At 41.2% G+C, this 25,533-nt stretch overlaps 1 protein-coding gene across 2 annotated transcripts in view; it reads right to left on the reverse strand.

The window, feature by feature from the left end:
- Positions 1 to 5,211: 5,211 nt before the first annotated feature.
- The window catches only part of syt7b (synaptotagmin VIIb), a 141,681-nt gene continuing 121,359 nt past the window's right edge, over positions 5,212 to 25,533 (reverse strand). For both annotated transcript variants that reach the window (XM_086026577.1, XM_086026576.1), the window contains 6 exons: positions 24,303 to 24,438; positions 14,189 to 14,456; positions 10,664 to 10,833; positions 10,271 to 10,385; positions 9,915 to 10,114; positions 5,212 to 7,608 (listed from right to left, as the gene is read on the reverse strand). In XM_086026577.1, coding sequence (XP_085882703.1) covers positions 7,504 to 7,608; positions 9,915 to 10,114; positions 10,271 to 10,385; positions 10,664 to 10,833; positions 14,189 to 14,456; positions 24,303 to 24,438 — 994 coding nt within the window. In that variant the 3' untranslated portion in view covers positions 5,212 to 7,503. The remainder of the gene's footprint in view (positions 7,609 to 9,914; positions 10,115 to 10,270; positions 10,386 to 10,663; positions 10,834 to 14,188; positions 14,457 to 24,302; positions 24,439 to 25,533) is intronic.

Genomic DNA, 25,533 nt, shown 5'->3' on the forward strand with positions numbered 1-25,533 from the left:
CTGTATGAAAAAATTATGCCAGAACTAAAATTCACCCCCCCTAAAAGAATCTGTAGGGATTTATGGGCTTTGTTGTGATCACTAAAGCTGCAAATTGGACCGCCCACTTTTGGGGCGTGGTTTACCCTTCCCTCTTCTGTCGTTCGCCTTTTTTTCGTGGGGGGGCAATAGTATCCGCTTATAGGCCGGTCTGCCTTTGATTTACAACGGGCTACCGTCAGCGATTCCGACTGCGAATATTAATAGCCTACCCCCAACCCCCCCCCCCCCGAAAAAAAGCAAAAAAAAAAATTTGTCCAAGCATGACACTATTTCAAACTCATTAGCTGGGTAATTTCCTACGCACATCCATTTACCGGCTGGGTGTGGAATGAGTGGATAGAATTGTTTACAACTAGCTTTTCGCAACCAGCAACCACCATTGTGATGCGATGATGATGCGGACCGGAGCAAGCCAGGGGACATCACGAGGATATTTAAGATTGCGTAATAACACAATACTATTGTGTTTTGTTGCACGTTTTCACTTTTTATTGCATCACTGATGGTACACTGGGTTGTGTACGGGCAGGATAGGCTCCAGCACCTCCCCGCGACCCTGTACAGGATAAGCGGTATGGAAGATGACATGTCACTATTTATTGTGTTATTTCGCAATCAAAATAATGATTGCAAAATAAGGCTATGTTATTATACGAGGAAAACGAACGTCTTCCACTTCCGTATCATAGTTTTCAGAGTTTTTGTTTTTTTCCCTCATCAGTGAAATGGGCCCGCACAAGAGGGCAGTCTATGCCTGTGAGAACAATACTGCAGGGAGGGAATGCATATGAAAAAGCGCACTCCAGTGTTGTGCAGGCTTAGCAGGCAGTCTTGCTCTTTAAAAGGAACCAATGCAACAGGTCAGCCAGTACTTGACCCTTTTAGGGACGATTAGAGGGACGGAATGGGCATCTGCGACAGACGGAGGGACCGTTCTGTCCCAGGGATGAAATGCCCACCTCTGGTCTGTCTTTGCACTAGTGACTCTTTGTTTGAAGTTTGGCTGCAAAGTGAGCAGAGGTCAGTTGTCACAGGAGGTAAATAAAACTAAGTTAACTGAGTTAATTTTTGTTAACGCTTTATGAAAATTAAATTAATCTATAGTTCATGCTTTATCTTTGGCAGCCCCAATATATATATATATATATATATATATATATATATATATATATATATATATATATATATATATATATATATATATATATATATATATATATATATATATATTCTTGTTTTCCAGTGTTTTTAGGATTTTGAATTCACACTATGCTTGATTAACCCTTTGCAGTGCGGCGCCAAAGCTGTTTATGGACTGGAAAATCAAATGTTTGCTAACTGTGGGCAGATGGAACCACAAAATCCTGAAAACATCGAGGTTGCTGTTCGTGGGCAGCACCACAATTTTCCTTGCTGATCCATAACAATGTAAACCAGAGGCTCCTATTGCTGATGTTGAATAAAAGGAAGACCTATAGAATTGTGATTACAGCTTGTAAATATAATCACTCAAACATGTTTAAAATAGTATCGGTACTTTAAAAAAATAATTGGAAAATAGAAAGAGAAATGCTTCTTCATTGGTTAAATCAGCCAGAATGTTATGAATGGTCCTGACCTCAGATGCTTTAGAACTGCACTATATCAACCTGAAAAGTGTTTGTAATATTTTTGTTACCTCATTTACTGTAGCCACTTGAGGCAGCATGATCTTACACCACTGCAAACCACAACAGAATTATCATCATTCACCTAGCAAACAAGCTTAAGTGCTTAACAGGATATGATGAATCATCTTCACACAGACATTAACCTTCTGTTTGGATGGCGGCCATTTTGAAAGGCTTCAGAAAATCGCTGTCATTCAAATGAGATCCTGTAACTTGTAGTCTACTAGTTATTGATCATCACTGGGATCCATCGTGTTCATCATATCAATACACACCCAATATGATTAATCATAGTGCATGTATCCTGTATATCATCCTGGGTTTTGATATTTCATTATCAATCTGCCCAACACAAGTTGCTGTTTGCTGGAGAGATGCCAGCTCACATTCACAAGTCCTTGAGTCCTGCAATGCCCTTCGCTCTAACATCTCTTCCTAATGCATGTCTCGAGCGTGCACCGTCAGAAGCTGAGTGGGCACATAGAAATAGACACGATGCTTGGCAATGTTGCTCAAAACCACACGATTATCAATCATGTCTTGGGCGTGCTATTGTTTTGGGCATATATGGGCATTCCGTTCCTTCCGCTGCGGATGTGAGTATGGTTACAGTGTCAGCCCCGTGATTGAATGCATAGTGATAACTTAGGTTGTAGTGGCCCACTTCTCACTCTAAGACAGCTGATAGACTGCAGCTCCTCGTGAGCCTCGACTGGATAAGCGCTATCGAAAGGTTTTTGTTCTCAAATGAGACGCTGCTTTAAATGCACAATGACTTAAGTGCAGTCAGAGAGGAGAATAATTCTATAGTTCATTCTCAGGGAACCACCTCGTTAGTTGCTGTTTTACATATATGAGTACAGTGAGGATGAAAAAAAAACCATTAGTACACGGACCTTTAAGATGAATATCAGCGATATTGCACAGAAGGCTTTCGACACTGTGAGGTCACATTTGTCTCGGCGTAATGTTATGTCTCCGACAAAGCAAGTTTCCTTCCTTGTGAAGGAATAAAAAGATGCTACTTGTGGAACCCACGTACACCGGGAGTGGGAATCGCATCCCTACAGCTCTGAGACGTGCATTCATCATTTTCCTACGCACACCCACTGTACCTATCTGTGGCCCAGCATTGCTGTCATCCTCCACCGCGGCTTCCTGTGTCGTGACAGCTCCGTGTTTGATCCTCAGCTGTGTCGCCACCCTCTGCTCACCAGGATTTTCAATACCTCATTCTCCTGCTCTGTTTATTCCTCCGCCTCGCGCATCCCCAGCATTCAGCTTGCCCTCCCATCTATGCAGGAGAAGAACTGCTCACTGGTGTGCCACTTCACTTTTGTGGATGGATGCATTGGATAAAAGCTCATGTTTGACTTAATCTCCTGCACAACAATACACTGAATTGTAGTCTGTTGCGGATCCTGTTTAGGAAAGTCTGAATGGAACAGACAAAATAGCAGTGGGGTCAGGGCCTTCAAAGCCTTCTTTGCTCATCATTAAAAGTGCTGACTTTAAAAAGACACTAAAAACTTTGTATGCATTTGTAAAATATTGTATCAATTCAATTGTAGGTTGTTTTTTTTTCTGGGTGCTGAGCAAACTTTTGCCTATTGGGGGGTACGGTGGTGAGTGCTACATTTGAAAGCACTGCCCACCACTGGAAAAGAGTATTACTGTTATTCTAAACCTGACAAAATAATTACTCGGCTATGCATAAATAATTAGTATCCAAGGCCTACAAAAATAGGATAAGCAGTGTTGGGTATTTCTTTGTCTGCTAGTATTGGCAGTGGGAGTGAACGGGCAACACATGCTTTCCCTGCACTATGATGACAAACCTCTGAGCAAGGCACCTAACTTCCCCCATTATTGTGAGAGATCATCCATGCTCCCACAGGAAATGATCTAATTTCACTTAATTTTCCCGGAAAATTGTTATTTATTAATAACAAATATTTCTTTCTCATTATCTATGCTGGCGACGTATAGTGAAAGTCAGAGCAATTAAAAGTTCTTCCATTAGATGAGAAAATAAACAACCTGTGTATCTGCCTGTTGCCCACTTCCTGCAATTAAATTGGACCAGATTTCACACTGAAGAAATACATGTTTAGGTAAAGTGAGAAAGATCATCATTATTTCAGCATTTTTTGTTGTTGTTTCTTTTGTAAAATGGGTGGCTTGGCTCAGTCAAGAATGGAAAACTCTGCACTGCCGTGATAGGCCAAATGCAGAGGAACAGTACACAGGAACAGTCGCAACCCCAATTATTAACTAAGCATTGGCTTAAAATCAATTTATATTTGTAGCACTATTATTATTACTATCTTCTATTATGTTTTTTTTTGTACAGAAAGACCTATTATTCAAAATGTCCAAAATGATTCATACCAATTTTCAAAGCATGCTTATCTCTGGCGTCAGGCCAAAACCCCATAAGTCAATTTCAATTTTTTTCCAAAATCTATACTATTGGTCAATCCACACATGTGGGTGTTATTTTTGCAAGTTAATGGCCTATGTAAAATGTTGAAAATGACTAATCGTCAATGATGCCATCTAATTGGTTGAAGAAACATGCCGTTTTGGAGGTACAGGGTTTCGGCCTGACGCCAGCATTGACGCCAGTTTTTCATTTCTAGTTGATTATAATGCTCCAGAGTAGCCGGCGGACCCTGTTCTAAAAGTAGCTCACCATTAATTGGATATTGTGATTTCCAAACAATGTTGTACAGGTAATCATTTTAAAATGTGAACGCTTGCAGAAATTAAGTGTTGCCTATTGATATTTATGCGACTGTTTCCTATCTTTTCAACATAGTTGATAATAGCTACTATTATCTGCAGTCCAAAATCCAAAGTCCAAAATGATTCATAATAATTACCGCTACATACACATTCAGTGTTTTAAATGAATACTTAGTTAAATGTTCAAAATTGGGCTGACTATATTGGGCATTACTATAAATTTTTGCGTTGTTTCATGTAAAACAACCAAGAAGCAGGTCGGTCTAATTTTAGACCAAAATTGGGTTATTTTTGACGCAGTAGTTTTAAGAGTAAAACATGGATGCATGTGTTTATAACATACTATATATATTTATGGGGGCTTAACTACACATGTGAAGAAAACCAATGAAGATTATCTTGTTTCTTTGGCACATTACGTTTACAAATTTGTAGATAATAAGCCCAATGGAATGCACACATACTGTATAGACTGACAGGGTCCTAGAGTCTGTCTCATTCCTATGTTGCAAAAGTTGAAGTGCAAATCTTAAAAATCATAATTCATCAAAACTACTTCAAAATTTCACTTTCAATGGACTTGGGAAATCTGATATTTTGAGTTGCAAGATTTACCTCATAGATTATACCTTAGTCTTATCTAGTTGATGTATGAGTGGTGGAAAGGATGGATTTGAAAACAATATGAGATGTTTTTTTGTATGTACACATTTATCTTTTATATACACTGTACAATAAAAAAAAAGAAAAAAAGAAACAAAAGGTCATTGTTTCACATTGTGCACCTTACAGATGTGTAACATTGAAACATGGACCAAAGACAGATAGAGCTACCCAATTATTGCCCATGTGGACATTCCATTGCACTTTATACAGTGTGCACATTAGATATTGCTGGATAACCTCTCTTTGATTTAAACAGTCCTTGTGTATTAAATTGTCAGTGTCTATAATAAAAAGGCAATTTGTACCTCTTTTTTCTTTTTTTTTTAAGATGGAATATACCAAACCCTGACACTAGGTAACCTAACCAGAATTTGTAGCTGCATAAATTAAGGTGACTTGTCGTATGCCTTAGGAATGTCATTTTCTGTCATCAGTACTGTTACACCTTGTTTTTGTCACACATGGCCATCAGCACAAACAAACAACTGCGTTGCGGGTTATTTTGGGATGATGTGACGCGCTTCGCTGACCTGTTGTGATGCAGAGAGGTGATGACTATGTCCTGTCTCACCTTTCCCTCTCCCCTCCGCTCCCCTCCTCTTGCTGGCTCTTGAAGAGTGTGTACATATGGTGAGCAGCAAAGCATGGGGGGGTCTGGACATGGAACATGTTGTGCCAGATAGCATGTGTGCATGGTGGGGGTGTTTTGGCAATGCCAGCAGTACTGTGGTTAGCTGCTTTGGTCTAAAACCTAAAATCTGTCAATGTTTTCTTTGTAATCTTAAGATTCCAGGTGCCATCCTTATAAAATGAAAATAACCCTGTTATTTATTATTAAGAGATTTGTTCCAGTATTGCCATAGACATAAAAAAAAAACAACCCCCAAAATATGAAATTAAAAAAATATATAAACAATTTTTAAAACTGACATTGCACACAAAGCTGAGTCAGTGTTGTTAAACATGAACTTCCTATGATCACGCATGCACGCATGCACACAGGCACACACAGATATTCGACTTTCCTTTATTCGTTCACAAAGTACATAGAAAAAAAAATGTCTGAAGGGCAAATATTTTGTGGTTCTTGAACCAATGAAACAAACAACTGGAAGACAAAACTCCAGAATGGACCATAATCCAGACGGACCAAACTTCATTCGCTGCCGATAAAGAGTAAGATTTGGCAGCTGAGTAGAAGGCAGAAGTTAACCTTTACGGATTTATTTTGAATCACCTGACAAAAAGCTGTATTATTTTGACTAATCATGCAGTTTTAGTACAATCGCCAATGGTGAGCCACTCCGAGACCACTGCCTAATGAAAACATTGACTCTGAAATAAAATGTGTTTTCTTTGGAATTAATAAAAATGCCTCATTTTATCACACCAGAATCAATCTTTATCATCAAGACCTTATCAGGCTCAAAATGCGCTCTCATTCAGCCACTGATGCTCACAAACATCACAAGTTGTGACACTGACTTTTGCTTTATCTTCTGTCTTTAGGAACAACTTGATTCTTTTTTTTTTTTGTAAAACAAAAGATAACACACCAATCACTTCTATTCTTTTTTTTTTTTTCTGTCCAAGAAAGCAGGACAGTGTTTTGACGCTATAGCTTTGTGGCCCAGTACTGGAGGTTTTGTCACTGAATCCTCCTCTTTTTTTTAAAAATTTTTTTTTTAAGAACTTCATTTGGGGTCACAGCACATCACCCACAGCACGCACAGACAACAAAGGGGTTCCAGTCAAGGTAAATGATTACACAGCTGCCAGAGCAAAAACAAAAAGTCCACTTTACATCCTTTCCATTTGAAATGGAGCCCATTGCATTCATCAACATCCTGATGCCTGGGGCATGATCAGGATATAGACTGGCAGTGACAGCAACAGCAGAGTAGGACAAGTGAGAGGGCTGCTCCCTCACTCCGACATGAGACGGGGCAGTGCCAGTGGCGCACAGCGCTGTGTATGACTTCTATGGTTACCACCATACAGGAGTTTTGGATCCATATTTCATCCGTTTTTTTGGTCAACAGTTTGTATTCTTGTGTGGCAAGAGGTACTGCTCTCGTGTTTAACACTGGGAGTGGTTGACAAGAAAGACACAGTGGTATTGTGAACAAAAAAGAAACATCTCGTAAAAAGACAGTACAAGGAGGAAGTGGGTGGACATCAAAGACATTTAAAGGTCAGAGGAATGAGAGGGGGTCAAGTGGGCATCACTGTTTGACAAGGGGTGCAATTTAGGAGTACAGGATTTCAAAGAGGCCTGAGAACAAAGAGGTGACACACACTGTCCGCAGCCCACGACTGCAGCTCGAGAGCAGGAGATGTGTGCTGAGGGCACGGGGAACAGAGCCTGCTCGCTCCCTCAGGCCTTGAGTGCATGCCACTGGGCCACGGCAGTGCGAGGATGACCCATCATGTCCTTCCAATGTTTCACCTCCGCGGGGCCGCTCTTCCATGAGAGATAAATCTGTGAAGAGAAGAGACTATGTAAGCTCATGTACTGTGCCGCCAAGTGACTAATGGCTTTTTGAGAAGAGCCTGGCAAAGTAGTGAACACACACAATATAAAAGACGCGCTGAGTCTTTGGCTGAGCCCCGCTTTTAATACTAAGCCTGATATTCAAATCAGGCATCAACAAATCCACAGTGGATGAAACAACTTTCTCAACAATAAGACACCAAATAGTATCTCATTATGGGCATGGTATTAGAAAACAAATTAAATCTAGACATGTAATAAGGATAAGGAATACAAATGATTTGAGGATAGAAACAGCAATTTGTCTTTCAATTGTCTGATGTCCCAAGGGAATGTGCCATGACTATCACAGTACAAGTGGAAGACGTTATATACCACTTTTTATATTGCAAACCTATGTTTTGGTGCCCAATTTCCTTGCCATCTGCTTGTCAGCTATATTAGTACCGTAAATGTCCATCCATTTTCTAGTACATATCCTGTTCATGGTCGGAGGTGAGCTGGAGGCCTGGAGCCTATCACAGCTGACTTTGGGCAAGAGGCGGGGTACACCCTGGATTGATTGCCAGTCAATCACTGGGCACAAATAGACAAACAACCATTCAAACTCACACTCACGCCTCTGGGCAATTTAGTGTCTTGGATGCGAAAATACAACCCTTGGCAAAAATGATGGAATCACCAGTCTCAGAGGATGCTCATTCACTTGTTTACATTTTGAGATTGGGGGTCTTGGCTGATTAATAAAATGCTACAACAGCAAACGCGACTCGAGCATTCAACCTAACTGTTAAGCAGTCAATGAATCACAGCTAAACAGTTCCGCCTCATGGCGTCACAGTGGCAGACAAAGGGAGTTTGGCCACTTGTATGCCGGAGAGAACAAGCTTAGCTTAGCTTAGCGCTACCTAGCTGCTTGTACAACAAGCGGCTGGATTTAAAATTGGTCCAAAAGGATAAGCGCTTCAGTAAACGCATGGATGAATGGTTGTAAAAACACGCTGCAATTTGACAGTGTTCGGCGGGGGATTCTGGAGATTAAAGTAATTACTTTGTATGTTAGCGCGTATGATGGCTTGACATGACATGATAGGTTTTCAAAAGAGTGAATTTAGCCTTGGCAAAGTACTTTGGACAACATATGGTGTACTATGTAGATAAAAGTTCTATAAAAGTGTACTTCATTTACCATTATGATAAAATTGGAGGTTACATTTTTTGGGGTCATCTAAGACGTATCAATGCATTTGATTGGATAGTTAAATGTAGTTAAATGGTTAACAACAGCGATCGCGAGTCCAGCCCTGAGTAATCAATGGCATCTTTTGCAACATTGTGAGATCATTTGCTTTTAATTATTTTGACAGTCATCTCCTTTGTTTTAAAATACATCTCTGGTTCTGGAGCCATGATCATTTCAGTCAGTCCACTTGGTGCAGCAGCGCTCCAAGGTGTGATCACTCCTGTTTAACAACAGAATAATGATATAATGTTATAATCTGATGTGGGTGTCAAATTTGGGAATGGAATTTTGCAGGGTGATTGTATAATTTTTAATCAGACTTGAGTGATTCCATGATATTCTGCTTGGTCTAAAAATGTAACTGTTGCTGCTTACCACAATTGTTCTTGATCCCGTCTAGTGTTTCTTAAAGCCAGAAAGTTGCCATTTGAAATAACTTAAGTTTTGTGTCATGTCTGTGATCTGCTTTTTCGTTCAACAAATTTAAACAACTGAACTTTAGATTGGTGATTCCATATTTTTTTGCCAGTGGTTGTATAATAACCAGCATTATCTAGAGCAATGTATTGTTTGTAATGCTATTGATCTATCTACCCTTCTTTGGCTTAATCTAAAAAAACAAAAACAAAACAAAAAAACCCACCAGAGACATGTGTGACATATTTGAAATAGGCAGCTGCTTAGGGCCTTGTGGCTCTGAGAGTTGGCAAGAATATCAAAACCCCTCACACTATGGGTCACACTATGGTGTTGGAGTGGGGCCAACAAAACAAATTCTGCTTGGGGCCCCTTAAAATCTTGGGCCAGCACTCACAAAGTTAGTTGAAGCAATTTTGTCAATGATCTGATGTACATACATTGCGCGTTCATGACTGAGATAGGACATATTTGAGATAAAATCCTTTCTCAGCTAAGAGGTAGCATGCTATGGACCAGCAGGGGTCAGTGGAGACTAGCTGGGTGATGAAGTGAAGCTGGCCTGTCATGGAGTCAAAAATACACACAGGAAGAGGAAGAGGCAGGAAGGAGCGAAGAAGAGGGAAGGAGATACCTTTCCAATGACATCATTGCGACTAAGCCTGTCCTTGTCCATGACAGTGATAATTATGGTGGTCTCCCTCAGCACGTGGGCAGGCACGTCGAAGGGAAAGGACTCGTTGAAAACAGGGTTTAGACAACGCTTCATTACTACCGTCTTTTTCTTCTCCACACGCTTGTCCTTGTTCATCAACCACACCTTCACATAGGGGTCTGCGAAGAAGAATATGAATTGTTAACCTTGTACTCAATGGGATGCGTATGACGTAATGCATTTAATTCCTCCCTGTGGTCGTTAATATTTCAACGTATTCAAAGTGCACACGACGATGATGCACGAGGAATCCAATGAAAGGAGCGTGTGCGTACCAGAAGTGCCTCCAATGTCCATGGCTTTGAGGTTGCGGGCTTTGACAATGCTCACAGTGATAGTGTTGGCGGTGGGATTGTAGCACAGAGATACCAACAGATCCCCTCGGCTTCCCTGGAGAAATCATACACAAACAGTGACCTGCTTATTTTTCATGTTCTTTCCAATTGTTCTCCCTTCTTCTTACTGTACTTTCCTCCAGCAGTCTGTGTTCAATCCACCAACCTGTCAGACGCTCAGTATTTGCTTCTATCCTCTCCCACCGGCACACTACCCCATCTCCCCTGGGACTGTCACAGCAGCCAGCAATGACATCACCCATTACATTCTGTCCCATCTCCCCTCCTCCCACTCTATCCCTTCTGCCACCTATTTTCTCCCCCTTTACTCACACTGCCGTCGCTACATGGTTTCAATTCCTTCCAGAAAGTCTGCATGTTGGCCAGATCCAATTTGTTGAGCGGGATGGACACCTCTCCGATGGGGTCATTCCTGCTGAAGCGGTCATAATCGAGAACCTGCAGGTAGAGAGTTCTCTGGACCACTTTCTCAAATGGGAACCCTGAAATAGAAATGCACACAAGTCGAATCCACACTCCAATGGCCAAATGATCAACAGGGAGTAGAAAAATTCATTGTAAAAGCTCCTCACCGATAGAATCACCAGGAATACGTACTGTAATCAAGGTTATTTTGGTTAGTGAAAACTAAAGAAATACTGAAAGTAAAATTAAAGGTATATTGACACCAGAAAAGTCCTTTTGTCCGTTTGTTTGGTATGGACCAAAAGTGGACTTAATTTTCTCCTTTAGTGCGATTCGTGCCCAGACTGAACTATATTCTGTAAACACATCGGCACGTGTGACGATCGGTGCTCGTTGGACAGAAATGACGATTGTGGCACGCACAGACCTGAAAATGGATTAAAAATATGGAAATCCTACGTGCTGCATTCCTGCATATTTGTGCTATGATTAGAGTTGCAAAATAATTGTAAGCATTAAGGGCAGCTACGGTAATTCAACACAGGTTTTGCAACGCTGAGTTTCTAATTTTGGATCAGCATCGGCGAATGCGTGCAGTAACCTGAAGGAGACAATGTGCTTTGCGTGCCCTGACCCACAACATGCTGACAGCGGCGTGACCGAACAGAAGATGGAGGATCAGGAATGAACTTATGCTGCATTCGAGGTGGAAAGTCTGACTTTTCCGACCTCCGACTAGGAAAAGTGCACTAGACCGCCCTTTTGAACTGGTAGGTCAGAATTGAGAAGTCGGAAAAAAAAAGGACCGCGACTTCACCAACTGGCTTCAATCTGACGTCACTAGGCCATGGTGACCCCCATGGAGAGACAGACCGTCAGAGGTGGGCATTTTACTAAAGTTTGCCGGCCCGTCATTCGTCATCCGCCAGCAGCCTGGGTACCCATCCGTCCTCCGTCAATCCGTCTATTTTTCAAGCCGAAACAAACTGTAATCATCTGTCAATCAGACCGTCGTGTCATTTTAACCGCGCTTCCGTCAGTAAACATCAAAGGTCCGCCAGTCCGTCAACAGATGAAAAAAAATCCATCAATCCATCCATTATCTGAACCGATTTGTTTAAAATGGTAAATGGAGTGCACTATGTATGTACATCATAATGTGTCGGCTTGCTGCTCAGACAGCTTTATACACGCATACATTTGACATTTCACATAGCCTACACTTATTTGCCAATTTATTGACGTGTTAAGTGGGAGCCTGCTGCAGCTGTAACTCTTAAAGGTTTTACTTCAAAGTATTGCTTACCTTAACCAGAACCCTGTATTGCCAATGGTACAAATCCTGGATGATTAAAATGCTTCCTAGAACTTGTGAAAACTGAAATGAATTACCCATTATAATCAAAGAATGTTTTTTTTCTTTGAGTTCGTCTTCTTTTACTTCTTCTTCTTCTGTCTTTTAGCAGTTGGCAAAGAACTTTTGGTGCATTACTGACACCTTCCGAAGTGGAGTGTGGGGGGCGGCAAAACACTGTTTCACAAACTCCTAACCGCACTCTTTCCAAAAATAAAAATAGAAATGTAAACCTTAACTCACAAGAACCTCTCTGTAAAACTGTGTCTGTCTTCAAAGCAACTTTATTACTTCTTACCAGAGCTGGGCATCGCCTAACCGCCACCGCGTTACATCCTGCATATTTAATCGACCCACGTGGTCCCGGACCGTCCCTTGTCTGCGACAGCCAATCGGTGTCGCGAAGGTCATTTTTTTCACATCACACGCAAGTGCTGCACAAGCAGACACGGCACCAAACAAAGAAAAAATATCAAACAAAAACAACAGACACACACACACACACACAACATGGTGATCGGCGAAATAAAAACAATAGGGGCACATCTCATTGCATCTGTGGGACCGCAAGGTACACAACACTCTTATCTTTCTTATTTTTTTCTTACTCGACCACGTGTCAGGAGTGATCCACCTGCGTGTGATGTGGTATCGGTGAAGTCCGATCTCTACGCCAGTTGGCTGACTCCGACCGACTGGGACCACGTGGGTCGATTATATATGCAGGATGGAAACGGAGGGACGATGCCCAGCTCTGCTTCTTACTGCTCTTTGTCAGGCTGAGGAACTCATGATTCTCTCTTTGGTACATGCCGCCACCTGCTGTACACATACATTCAATGCAGTCTGGGTTGCGTTTCCGTCTCTCCTCGGCAAAACGGGCGTCCGTCAATAATGGACTGTGAGGTCCATTCGGAATTGACCAGGTTAGTTATGATTACACAGACGGACGAAAATCCACTTCCATCTGTGCTTAGTCCATCTTTTTTTTTTTAAGTTTCCTGTCTAACGTCAGCAAAACGGGCATCCGTCAATAATGAACTGTAAGGTCCGTTCGAACTTGATCAGGTTAGTTACGGTTACAAAGACAGACAAAAATCCACTTACGTCTGTGTTTAGTCTGTCTTTTTATTTTAGTTTCCCGTCTAACGTCAGCAAAACGGGCGTTCGTCATAGACGGACAGATGGACGGAATGCCCACCTCCGCAGACCGTGATTGGCAAAACATAATTTACATGATTACAAACACATATTTAGCTTTATTTATTTATTATTCCATTAATTTAGTTATTCAAAATAACTTCATGTAACACAAATTGATTTGTACTGACTGCGTGAAGATATGCCGTTATATCCTGCCTGAATTTATTTGGTGAAATGAATGAAATGCTTTTTTGTGTGTGTATTCACACCTGCATAAAATGTCCGGACTAGCGTGGGAAACGAAGCCTGGTCCGTTTAAAGTGCAACAAACTGTGCAGGTGTAAATACCCCTGAAATTGAAATAAAACAAAATAAAAACAAAAGTGCAATTAAGCAAACAATAACTGAGCTTACTGAGTTTACGTAATAGATGGTTGGATACTGAAACTACATTTATTTAATTATGTGACTATAATTATAGTAAAAATGTCCTTCATTTTCGTGTTTGTCAATTAATTTCATAAATAGGCTTTCAGGATTTATTTTAAATGTATTTATTTTGGTTACCCAGACTCTAATATGTTTTGTATGTTTTTTAGATGAGAGATATCCATTTTCTATAACACTTATTAGGGTCAGGTGTGAGCTGGAGCCTATCCCAGCAGACTTTGGGAGAGAGGCGGGGTGATAGTATATACAATTTTGCATCTGTGGTAACACGTTTTTTGAATGTGGAAGTCGAGGCTGAAAACCCAAACAAGCAAGAACAGAACATGCCAACTCCCTACAGAGCTGATATTTGAAACTCGAACCTCAGAATTGATGTGATAACCACTCAACACCGTGCTAAGTGAAAAATCTCTGGCGGTATTACATAAAAGAATCTAGAATCTACGCTATGGCCATTAGCAATTAAAAAATGTTGTCATTCAAACCTTCAAACAGAAAGGTCTCATTCCAGTGTGGGTTCAGATTCTTCCTCTTCACTTTGGTCTCCAGTTTGTGCTTCTTGTCAGGCAGCAGGTAGAGTTTGACAAATGGGTCAGAAGTACCGGAAAAGTCCTTGGCAGGCAATTCCTGGCCCTTGAGGATTTTTACAGTGAGGGTGGAGTCCTGGAAGCTGTATCCGACGCTGAACTGAATGCGACCCAACTTCTCACACACTGGACCCTCGTGTTCGTCTTCCTCCGAGCCTGGAGACAACTGGGTAAGACGATGACAATGAATTTTCTAGTTTGACAGCATGAATTGAAATGCATGACATTTGACAGTTTTCCTGAACGATTTGATAAATTACACTTGTTAAAAAAACATCTTGGTCAGAGTAAAAGAGGCAAGAAAAGAAAATAGTGAATGAATGCTTTATTGTAAACTTTGAAATAACAGTTTGACAACCCCCCCCCCCCCGCCCTTTTTGTGGGTAACCAAAATAGAATAGAATAGAACCAGAATAGCTTTATTGTCATTGTGCCATTGAGTGCAACAAAATGGAACAGACAAAACCCGTCCAAGAGACACGGACAAAACAATGACCAATGGGGGTATACAGAACGGGAGTCTGATGGGTCACGTGCAACAACCCCCCTCCCCCAAAAAACAAAAAAAAAGGAGGGGGAGTGGGGAAAAATCCACATTAAGTTCCTGTAAGCGTATGTATTTGAGAAATAACCTCAGCAAACAGGCATATTTTAATAAACTACAAACAGACTAGCACATGTGGAGGCGGGGTGTGTGTTGTCTGGTAGGGGGGGTGTTATGGTTTGCACTACAGCCCAGTGAGCAGGCTTTGCAAGCCATGAAGGCACCACCACATTCACTCAAATAAGGCTGGCCGTACATTCATACCTGAAATGACGCGGGCCAACCTTGGACTGCACAAAAGAATTTTTGCTTTGTGCCCGTGACCCGCTATGTGTTATCAATTCAATGCATCGGTGCTGTTGCAATTGTCAAGGAGTTACTCAGTTACAATAGAGCTTTCTGCCACTTGATAGCGATAAAGCAAATGTTGCAAAATGCAACACATAGCCACATTTGTCAATCATCTTCCCGTGGCAGGGCGGGAGTGGCCAGTGAGGTGGCTGGGGAGTAACCACGTAGCTCTGCCTATCATTCAGACTGCTTTGGGATCCTTTTTAATTTTACAATTCCCTCTGATTGAACAGGTCCATAATCAGGTTATGTGTGGTCAGTGAAAATGAACTGAAAAACGTAATTAGCCACCGTAAATCCATAACTTAAATGGGAAGTCAAGTCAAACATTCTCTTGACAATAATATGTTCTATGTGTCCCCACGAGTCTAAACACGGCTTCTGATTAATATCATATTTGTGGACTATGAATGAAGCAGCAAAATCCAGACGTTTTTAACCATCACATGGGTTGGCCATTTTGTCACTGGCTGCCGACTGAAAATGAGGGCTCAACTTGCGAATGTCGCATGACCAAACTCGGAAAACTGTAGACAAGTGAGCTATGTCTGGTCATTACCTGACCCCTGAACAGTTGTGATTCAAGGCATCCATGCAACTCACTTCCACAACCATTACGAGATACCAACTTCCTCTACAATTAAAAATGTATCGAAAAACTCTTCCTTTTCTCATTTTATTACTTTACTTTCATGAGATTTCTAATTGTCATTACTTTATTAGTAAGTTGTAAGGTGAACCTGATAAGATTTTTTTTTCTTTATTATATATAAAAGAGACTCTACCAGAGGCAGAGGTCCAGTAGGTTGAGGGTTCTACACAGGATCTTAGCTGTTACTAGTATTGCGTTCCTCTGCTGGAGCCATCCGGCCAAGCAGCCAGCTTTGGGGTTACTGTCCACAGTGAACGATCACTACGGGCACCACTGATCGATCACTACGGGCACCAGTTTTCCTTCAGTTCTTGGTATTTGTACAGATTTTTGTGCTCCTTTATCCAGATTTTGCTACATCCACAGTATCTTCTCATGATTATTCACCACCACAATGCCAGGCAGGTTGGTCATCCCCAGTTTGTCAGTCTGGATCTGGAATTCCCACAAGATCGTGGCCTGATTGTTCTCAACCACATTCGGAGGTGTCTGCCATCTTGTTTCGAGGACCCCCCAGTCCATATTTGGTCCAGATGTTCCAAAACTCTATTCCTGCTATCTGGTTATGCCGCTTTATAAACAGTATGCCTTATCTGCCAGAACCTCACACTCTGCTATATACAGTGTATATACACACTTTTCCCACGTGCTATTTAAAGCTAAGATTGCTTTACTAAGGAAGAAAAAGGACACAAACTGATGGCATGTCATAATTCAGATTCATGGCGACAGGGGATAGTAATGTTACATGATAGTGTCCAATCTGCACAGGGTACAGGTCCAGCTCTTTAAAATGTCTATATTGATCCAAAATGCAAACTAGCTTAGTGTGTTGTCACATGGCCAGTAGCCACTGCGCTGAAGGGCAAGTGTGCATGACTGCTGCGGTATGACAGGCCGATTATCTGTTGGTAGACTGACCCTCTGATTGACAGCGGTGCAGCCTTGAGGGAGGTGCAGAAATCCAGTTAAAATGTGCAATCTGTTGGGAAAAGAGCTGAGAGCATCACTCAAGGAACAGTCCCACATATGTAATATCCAATTCCATACTTTGCACACACATTTCAGCTGGTGCTGCTCGACCTCTCTCCTTTGTCGAGTGTGATCACTTTTCATTATTCAGTTTGACGCTCTAAAATTTATTCATTCCAAATCAAAATTATCTCCAAATGTGCAGACTCACATATTTTAGTAATGGCTCAGCTCTTTTCCTCAGCATCAGTGCTTACTTTCTTTTCCCTATGAAAGTCTGCCAAATCACAGAATATTGTTCAACGATATACAGTTTACCTGTAATTTCATTGTGTTACTTAAAGCGGAAGTCAACCCAAACATATTTTTTTCAAGAATATGTTAAATATGTATGCAGGCCCACTAACACGGCATTCTGATTAATATTGTAATAATGTAAGTAATAATGTTCTAATAATGGAATATGAGTTAAGCAGCAAAATCCACCCCTTTTTAGCCATCTCAGGGGGCGGCCATTTTGTCACTTCTGTTGACTGAAAATGACATCACAGCTGCTCAGGGCTCAGGTAACAACCGATCACAGCTCAGCTTCAGAAAACAGGTCAGCCGTGATCGGTTGTTACCTGAGCCCTGAGCAGTTGTGATGTCACTTTCAGTCGACAGAAGTGACAAAATGGCCGCCCCCTGAGATGGCTAAAAACGGGTGGATTAACTCTTGTTCCACAAACAAATATTAGAATGCCTTGTTTCAACTAGTGGGTTTGCAGAGAACATATTCTTGAAAATGGCGGCACAGTGGTCGACTGGTTAGCACGTCCGCCTCACATTTCAGAGGTCGTGGGTTCGATCCCGGCTCCGGCCTCCCTGTGTGGAGTTCACATGTTCTCCCCATGCCTGTGTGGGTTTTCTCCGGGTACTCCGGGTTCTTCCCACATTCCAAAAACATGCATTGTAAGTTGATTGGACACTCTAAATTGCCCCTAGGTGTGATTGCGAGTGTGGTTGTTTGTTTGTCTCTGTGTGCCCTGCGATTGGCTGGCCACCAATTCAGGGAGTCCCCCGCCTACTGCCCGAAGACTGCTGGCATAGGCTCCAGCACGCCCGCGACTCTTGTGAGGATAAGCGGTAAGGAAAATGGGTGGATGGATATTCTTGAAAAAAATATGTTTGCGTTGACTTCCCCTCTAAGTGAAATGTCATGTTTTACATTTTTGTAACGACAATAAGAAAACCAACGCAAAACCTCCAACCAAAGCAAAAAAGACCAGTTCAAACGCCTAATGAAATCTAATTAAAGCATATTTAAAAAAATATTTGACATTTGAATTATCTTTATTAATACTGGTCTTCTTTTACTATGTTCAAAATAAAGTAATGAATCACATTGCAGGGTACAAAGACACTGCTGGGAGAGAGAATGCTAGATGATTAGATGAACAAACCTTGTTTATGCAAGTGAGCCAACCCTTATTCTGCCTCACACACTGCTGAGCCAATGGTGAGTACGGATTGTGTTACTATGACGACTTGGGAAGCGCTAGGGGCGGCTGCATTTACAGCCCCAAATCCAAACCAGATACTGTTAACTGTGAAGCACACGCAACCTCGACAAGACAGCATGGACTCGATTTCCCCCTGAGGCGGCAGCACTAAACTGCCGAATTACTGTATGGGACATGTATGTGGCTGCAGACACATCACCAAAAACTGTGTCGACAAATTCACCGAGCAATAATATTCCGCTTATCAGAAATACTGCAGCTAAAGCTATCTGATCTGTGCATTACGTGTCACGCAATGCTGAGGCATTCCGTCCTTGCACTCTCCTATCACATAATGAATGGGTTCATCGATGGTGTGCATTTATTTCTCAGTGCAGTGTGAAAAGGCTTCAAGCCCTGAAACGTAGTGTTGCCCCGGGGATGTGGACTGTGCACTCCTGCCAAAAGCGGACATTCGCAAGTAAGCCCCCTAAATAAGTTTAGAATTGCCACAAGATAGTGGCAAAGCACTACTTATGTCAAAATGAAATTCTTCAATTTACTTCAACGTAGTTGTTGGGCACCAAGATATCACAAGATGGCACCAAAGTCATACTTTAAATTGTTTTGGCCTGAGGGCAAAAGTAGCACATTTTTAATGGAATAACAGAGGATAGGTTCCAATACAAATTCACAAATAGAATTAGCAAAAACTTAACCACGAATACGCAGGGTTTCACTCACAGTAAGGTAAATTTGCGAGTCATGAACTCCCCTCCTGAAATGCTTATAAATCTCTATAATAATAGTTTGAATCATAAATACACCCCAGGCTATGATCCCAAATAATTTAATATAATTGAATTCACATTCAACTTAATTACCATTAAAAATGAATGGCTTACAAATTAATAGATTTTGAAAAAATACACCGAAATTGCAAGGACGCTGGCTTGTACGTCAATGCTTTGCAAGCTGTGAAATACCAATTACTACGAATTACTAGACTCGCCTCTTTGTTGGACCTATCCTGAATTTTTCCATTATGGAATGTTTGTTTGTCTTGTGTGCCCTGCGTTTGGCTGGCATCCAATTCAGGGTGGATTGCGTGAATACAGCTGCGATAGGGTCCGGCACGCTAGCGACCCTCTGAGGATAAGCGCTTTGGATAATGGATGGGTGGTCCTGTTCACCGTCATTTAAGCCAGCCAGCCATTATCTGGTGGCCAACATTAGCTCCTCGTCCGCTAACGTGGCGACGAGAAGGAGCAGGATAGTTGGCGGCATCAGAAAAGAACACAAAAATATGCGTATCAATGTGAATAGGTACGTTTTTTCGGCTACAAAAAAAATAAATAAATCGCAACTCGTGACCTAGGTTCACTGTAGTGTTTCATTCCTCATATGTCCGAACTGTAAAATGTATGGAGCTTGCATGGATGAATTTAACCCTCTTCCTCACAGACATTTTCACACTTCATTGGTGGGACTAAGCGGACGAAAGTTCTCTGTGATGGACCAGTCCGTCTATCCGCCTATGACGTACGCCTGTTTTGCTGATGGTTGACGATTGACAGGAAAAATGTTAAAGGTCGTAAGAAACGCGGTGCTCGCCGTAATGCCTGTGGATGATGGGGAGCTCGCCTGCGCAACCCTGACGCTGGAGGAGCCGTCCGCCTGTCTTCTTTTGGTATCCTGTAGAACAGGGGTCCCCAACCGGTACGGACCGGTACCGGGCCTATGACTGATTCTTAACGCATGTCAAGTTATATCTGTCCCGTGACGCTAATATTAAATGCATAGCAGATGAGTAAAATAAACAGACGTATTTGGAAAATGTCCACATATGAGTTTGACTTTGCAAAGTGCGCAACTTACTTTGGATTTCTCCAATGAGCCATCAAGCAACTTTTTGAAGTAAAACTACGTAAAAGTCCGTCTTTACAACAGTGACTCTCCTCCAAGTTTGGCTGTAAAGTGAGCAGAGGTTAGCTGCCCCAGGAAGTAAATAAAACTGAGTTAACTGAGTTAATTTTTTTAAGTGTGTTTGAATTTTGAACTAATCTCCATAGTTAATGCTTTAACTTTGACAGCCCTAGTTTAGAGTTATTGGACATCGTGGCCCTACTAGATGTGCAATGTACACAATTATAAACTTATTATTCACTAAGAAGTCTGAAAAACAAATACTGAGATAAATGTAAAAAGGACAGGTGATACTTAATCAATATAGATTTTCAAAGAAATGTAATGCAACCACCAAGAAACCAATGTCCATATGCAATTTATGAAACTACTTATGGCCAGCCCTCAATTATTTAAACTGCTTTTAATTTGGCCACTTGAGGGCAGTAGATAAAAGGTGGTAAGCATAACACTGACGTTATTAAATTTTGATTGGGCTGCGCAAACCATTTGATTATTTATAGATGATACATGTTGATCTGAAAACAAAGTCAATGCATTGTGAGAATTTCTCTGTTGAGCCATTTCAGAGGCCTTTTCATTCCATTAGCGTCATCTTGTCAGGAAAACTTTCCACTCTTGTATCAATTCTTACCCGAACAAGCCCCAAGATTGATTGGCACAAAAATTGACCAACCACAAGTGTAACTAACCAAACAGATATATTTTTTACAAGAGACTCGATATAGGAGATTTGCTCATGCTCAAGTGTGATGTGCACACACCAGAGACCATATCAAACACATTAATTAAAAATGTACCCTTTCCCATAAGAAAGAATTCAGTTGGTAATTGTATCAAAAGATAATCACCTAAAATAACTGGACTATTTTACGGCATCATAAGCCTCACAACGCTTGCATAAGCTCTTTGTGAGTGACTGCATATTACAATAATAATAATAAGAATAAGAATAATAATGGAAGGGAAAAACAATTAAGAATAATGTGCAAATGAATATATTGAAAATGTCAAAATCCATTAATCTAAATGTTAATGGATAAAGTGGAACGCAATAAATTGAGATGGTAACACTTTTAAACATGACGGTAATATTGTACTTGTTTATTACAATAATATTGTTCTTGTATGTAATTGATATTATGAATACTGCACTTGGAGTTATTATACTTGGATAATGTAGAGAAGAGTCCGCGTGTGATGAATTATTTGGGGTTTCATTTATAGCTTTTGTGTATTGTCATGGCTCTTGAAAAAGCACATGTATATTTACTTAAAGGAAGGCTTCCTTAATTTTAAATGTGTGGCTTTATTGGAAGTAATGAATTAGTTTAGCTTGGAAAACACATAAGAGCTGAAAGATACACCTCCATATTGATATATTTCACTTTTCATGGCAACGTTTTCAACTTGTCTAAGTCACCATCTTGCAGAGGCACTGTCATGCTGAAACATCCCCCACGGGTGCAAGGTTTGAAAAAAAAACTCTTAGCGGAGCAGTTTTGCAAATCAGTGACTTCATTTGAGGAACACCTTTCTAATTCTAAGGAGCAATTTTTTGTTGGGTAAATCTCAGGGACCTGAAAAAAGGGTTTTATAAAATAATAACAATGCAACGATATAACAAAGGAACATTATCAACAGTTTTTACTTCTTAAATTAACAATGTGTATAGCAGCGAAATATTTCTTGTCTAAAAACATTTTCAGTGGAGCAATTTCGAAATGAAAATACAAATTTGAGTATTTCTGAATGGTTTGTATTATGGTCTTTTAGTATAGCTAATCAAGTTAAAAAAAAGATCTACTGTGATGTAATTTTGAGATCATTTATTGTGCAGACCTCAAAAGTCAAAATCAATACTTATTGTGAAAACAAACAAATAACCAGAGCTGGGGGACCTTCCATCGGCCAAATTCAGCCCTTCGCCCCCCCGCCCCTACGCTTTGCGAAATTTGAAACGACAGACTCATCGTGGAAGCCTCACCAGGTCTCCTTTTGGGACCCAGAAGCTGACAAAAAGCCTCACCACGGCCGACGGGAAACGGAAGCCTCTCCGCGGCCATGGAAGCCTTATATGATATTTTAAAAAAACAACATTACTGATATTATAAATATTGCACTTAACATACTTTTAAGCTTATAGGCCACTCTTCTTCGCTGACGTACACTGTAACGCAACTTAATTAATTTTGATTTCCAATTCTGTTTAATGAGCAGGCCTATGATTTTCTCTCCAGAGTCCAGACACTTATTAATTTGCCTGCTATGTTGCTGTTCAAAGTTGGATTCTCTCCACTTCAACACGGTTCCAGCCAGACCTCTGTGAAATACGCACTCGTTCACCCAAGCACTCAATTCTGCTGTTAAACGGTTACGTGTCAATCTTATGTTAGCTTAGCAATTAGCCTGGCTTCTCAGTCTTTCCTCATCATCCTTTTGTGAGAACAATACTTGTCAGAAGTGTATCTTATTCGGCGCCATGAAGGCGGTGGTTACTTTTAGATTATGCTTAGCCGCACTAGTAGTCAGCTGAAGCTTATTGCTAGCTAGCTGGTGCGGCTATGGCTGCCAACTGTCCCGTATTAGCCGGGACGTCCCGTATATTGGGCTAATTTGGTTTGTCCCATACGGGACCTTAAATGTCCTGTATATTGACTATCAACTCTTGCAAATACAGAAAACGGCAATCTACCGATCCTGTAATATAAGATGCTTTTAGTAAAGCTTTGGATGGCGATTGATTGTCAATAACAACGGACACAGACGAGTTGGCAGCTCAATGTCTTTTACTTGTATACTTGCTCGAACATACATTGCTGGTTCTTAAACAGTGATAGCACATTATAGCGCTCCTACTGGAGACTCTCAATACTACATACGACAGATCCTAGATCTGATAAAGCGTCAATCTCAGAACAAGCGTCAATCACTCCACCTCTCATGTAAGGACTTCTCTCTGGCTGCGCAAAATGACAGAAGACTGCTTGAGTCAGTCAAAAGCAGCCAGAAATATCCACAGAAAAAATAAATTTGGTGAGTCACACTCCTCTTTTACATTTCAGATTTCTTACACCCGTTTTTTGATGAAAAGAGCCAAATTGGTTTCATAAGAGGTTTCATATGAGGTGGCATATCGTCGCTGTCCATTTTTTTCATTTTTTCTTATTTTTTACGTGAATGTGGTTTCCGCATTAACGTGAAAATATGAAAAAAAATCCCAAATTCATAGATCATGCTCACACTACCTTGGCACCGTGCACCTGCCCCTTATTCAGGAGTGAGAAAGTTGGCAACCCTAGGTGCGGCGTAAATAGCACCGAGCTTTCCTCGACCTCCAACTGTTTGCGTGGATTTGACGTGAGTGCGTCTAGCCCAGCTTTTTTGCTTTTAGGTTAGCGTACAAACTTAAAAAGTCTGTGATTCTCAGTTTGGCAGCTTACCAAATATCGGCTGGAACACGCACACTCACAAGCGAGCTCCAGCCCATTATTATATTGACACTTTTCGCCAAGATGACGAAAGACAGCCCATGAAAACTCTGTAATCGCAAAGCTCTGGCTTCTGCCCCTGGTTGTCATGGTAATAAAAGTTGGACTTTGCCATTGGCAAAGGATTAGGATGGACTTAAAGCACAACAAACAATAGGGCTTGCAAGGAATCCCATAATTATTATCTTTGGGTAATTTTGGCAAAAGCATGTCACAGGCATATTATTAAGACACGTGGGAACTGTTTTCAACTGTAGGAAAAAATGCATAATTGGTCTCCTTTAAACTGACTTCAGTTTTATGTTATATTCTCTCTGTAAAAGGTTGACAGCTATTGTGCAACAACAGTATGTTGACTGGCTGTAATATTTTTATATTCTCGTCAACCCACTCGCCCCACTTCTTGTCTCAAGGCTTGCATGTCACTTTCATACTGGATTAGAGGCGATGATCTGGAAGTGCCCTCTAATAGTATATCCATAGCCATCTCCTTCACTTCGATTTGAGAAGGCTTTGCTACCGTGTCCATCATGGATGACTTCAGTTACAAAGAAACAAGAGAGCAGTGTATCAATCAATGTGTTTCGCGTGTTACCATGAGCATTTCACTGGTGACCGAGTTGGCTAAATCGGAGACGGATGAGTTGGCATCGTGGCCCGAGCCCTGGCGACGTCCACTCTCATCGGGGGTGTGGCCTCTGGGACTGCTGCCTGGTTTGTTACCCGGAGTCCTGGATGCAACAGATAGAAAAACACACATTGGGCACATGCACTTAACATGCAACATTAATGAAACACAACCGCTGCTTTCTGGTGAGGGCTGTTCTTCTTGGTAATAGCACTCAGCCAATAATTTGAATTATTAAACAAACTAAAGTAACCTGTTCACTTTCAGCTCACCAATACAATTGCACCTTACCAGGGGCGGAGCCAGAACGTGGCTAATGGGTGGGCCTGGAAAAACCAGGGTGGGCCTGAATATTTCTCTCACTGCGCACAATCCTCCTGTCCCGACATCGTATATTCAAATAAAATGACAAACTGAATAATATGAAGTTCAGATCTTCCTTGGACAACCACATGCCATTCTTAATATTCAATTATAAAAACCCAAATCATTTCATAATTTACTAAAAATGTAAAAGTATATATTTTTTCATGAATCTCACTGGGTGGGCAGTCTCTCAATCTGGGTGGGCCTGTGCACGCCCAGGCCCACCCATGGCTCTGCCCCTGCCCCTTACCTTCTCTTACAAAGGAGCCACACAAAGTGGATTTAGATTTTTCGCAGCCACAAAAAAAATGGTTTATGATTTACTGATAAACCATGATAAGCATTCCAATGGCTAGTGCTGCCATTTTATATTGTACTTATCGTTGCCATCGTATTTAGCATGTCTGGGAGTACACAGCTCTGGTGCTAGCTCCTCTTTTTATTATGTGGCGCAGCACATTACTAGCGAGAGCGTCGGTCGCCAGCGCCCATTTATGTTTTTGGTTCTGCATGTTAAGCGTCAATCTTTCAACTCGCAAATCAGGATTATTTGATTGAGTCGAATTCTTACAGTGTGCTTTGCTTGTTGCTGGTGTGTTGTAGCCTGCTAGATGTTTTTCTCATCTTTAAAATTTTGATTCATCCTGTTCAACTTTTTGCTTTTATTTTGCTTTCTTTGAATCTGCTGTCAGCATCACAAATGACAATCCGTTGTCGATTGCCTCACCTGGAAAAATAAAGTTAAAAACAAAAAACTCAGAGCACATTCCGTATCGACAAACAGCCATTCACGTTTACATTCAAACCTGTGTATATTTTGGAGGGTTGAATT

Source organism: Filicampus tigris, chromosome 3, assembly GCF_054856515.1.
Source record: "Filicampus tigris isolate MCC_2025a chromosome 3, RoL_Ftig_1.0, whole genome shotgun sequence".
NCBI classification, from domain to species: domain Eukaryota; kingdom Metazoa; phylum Chordata; class Actinopteri; order Syngnathiformes; family Syngnathidae; genus Filicampus; species Filicampus tigris.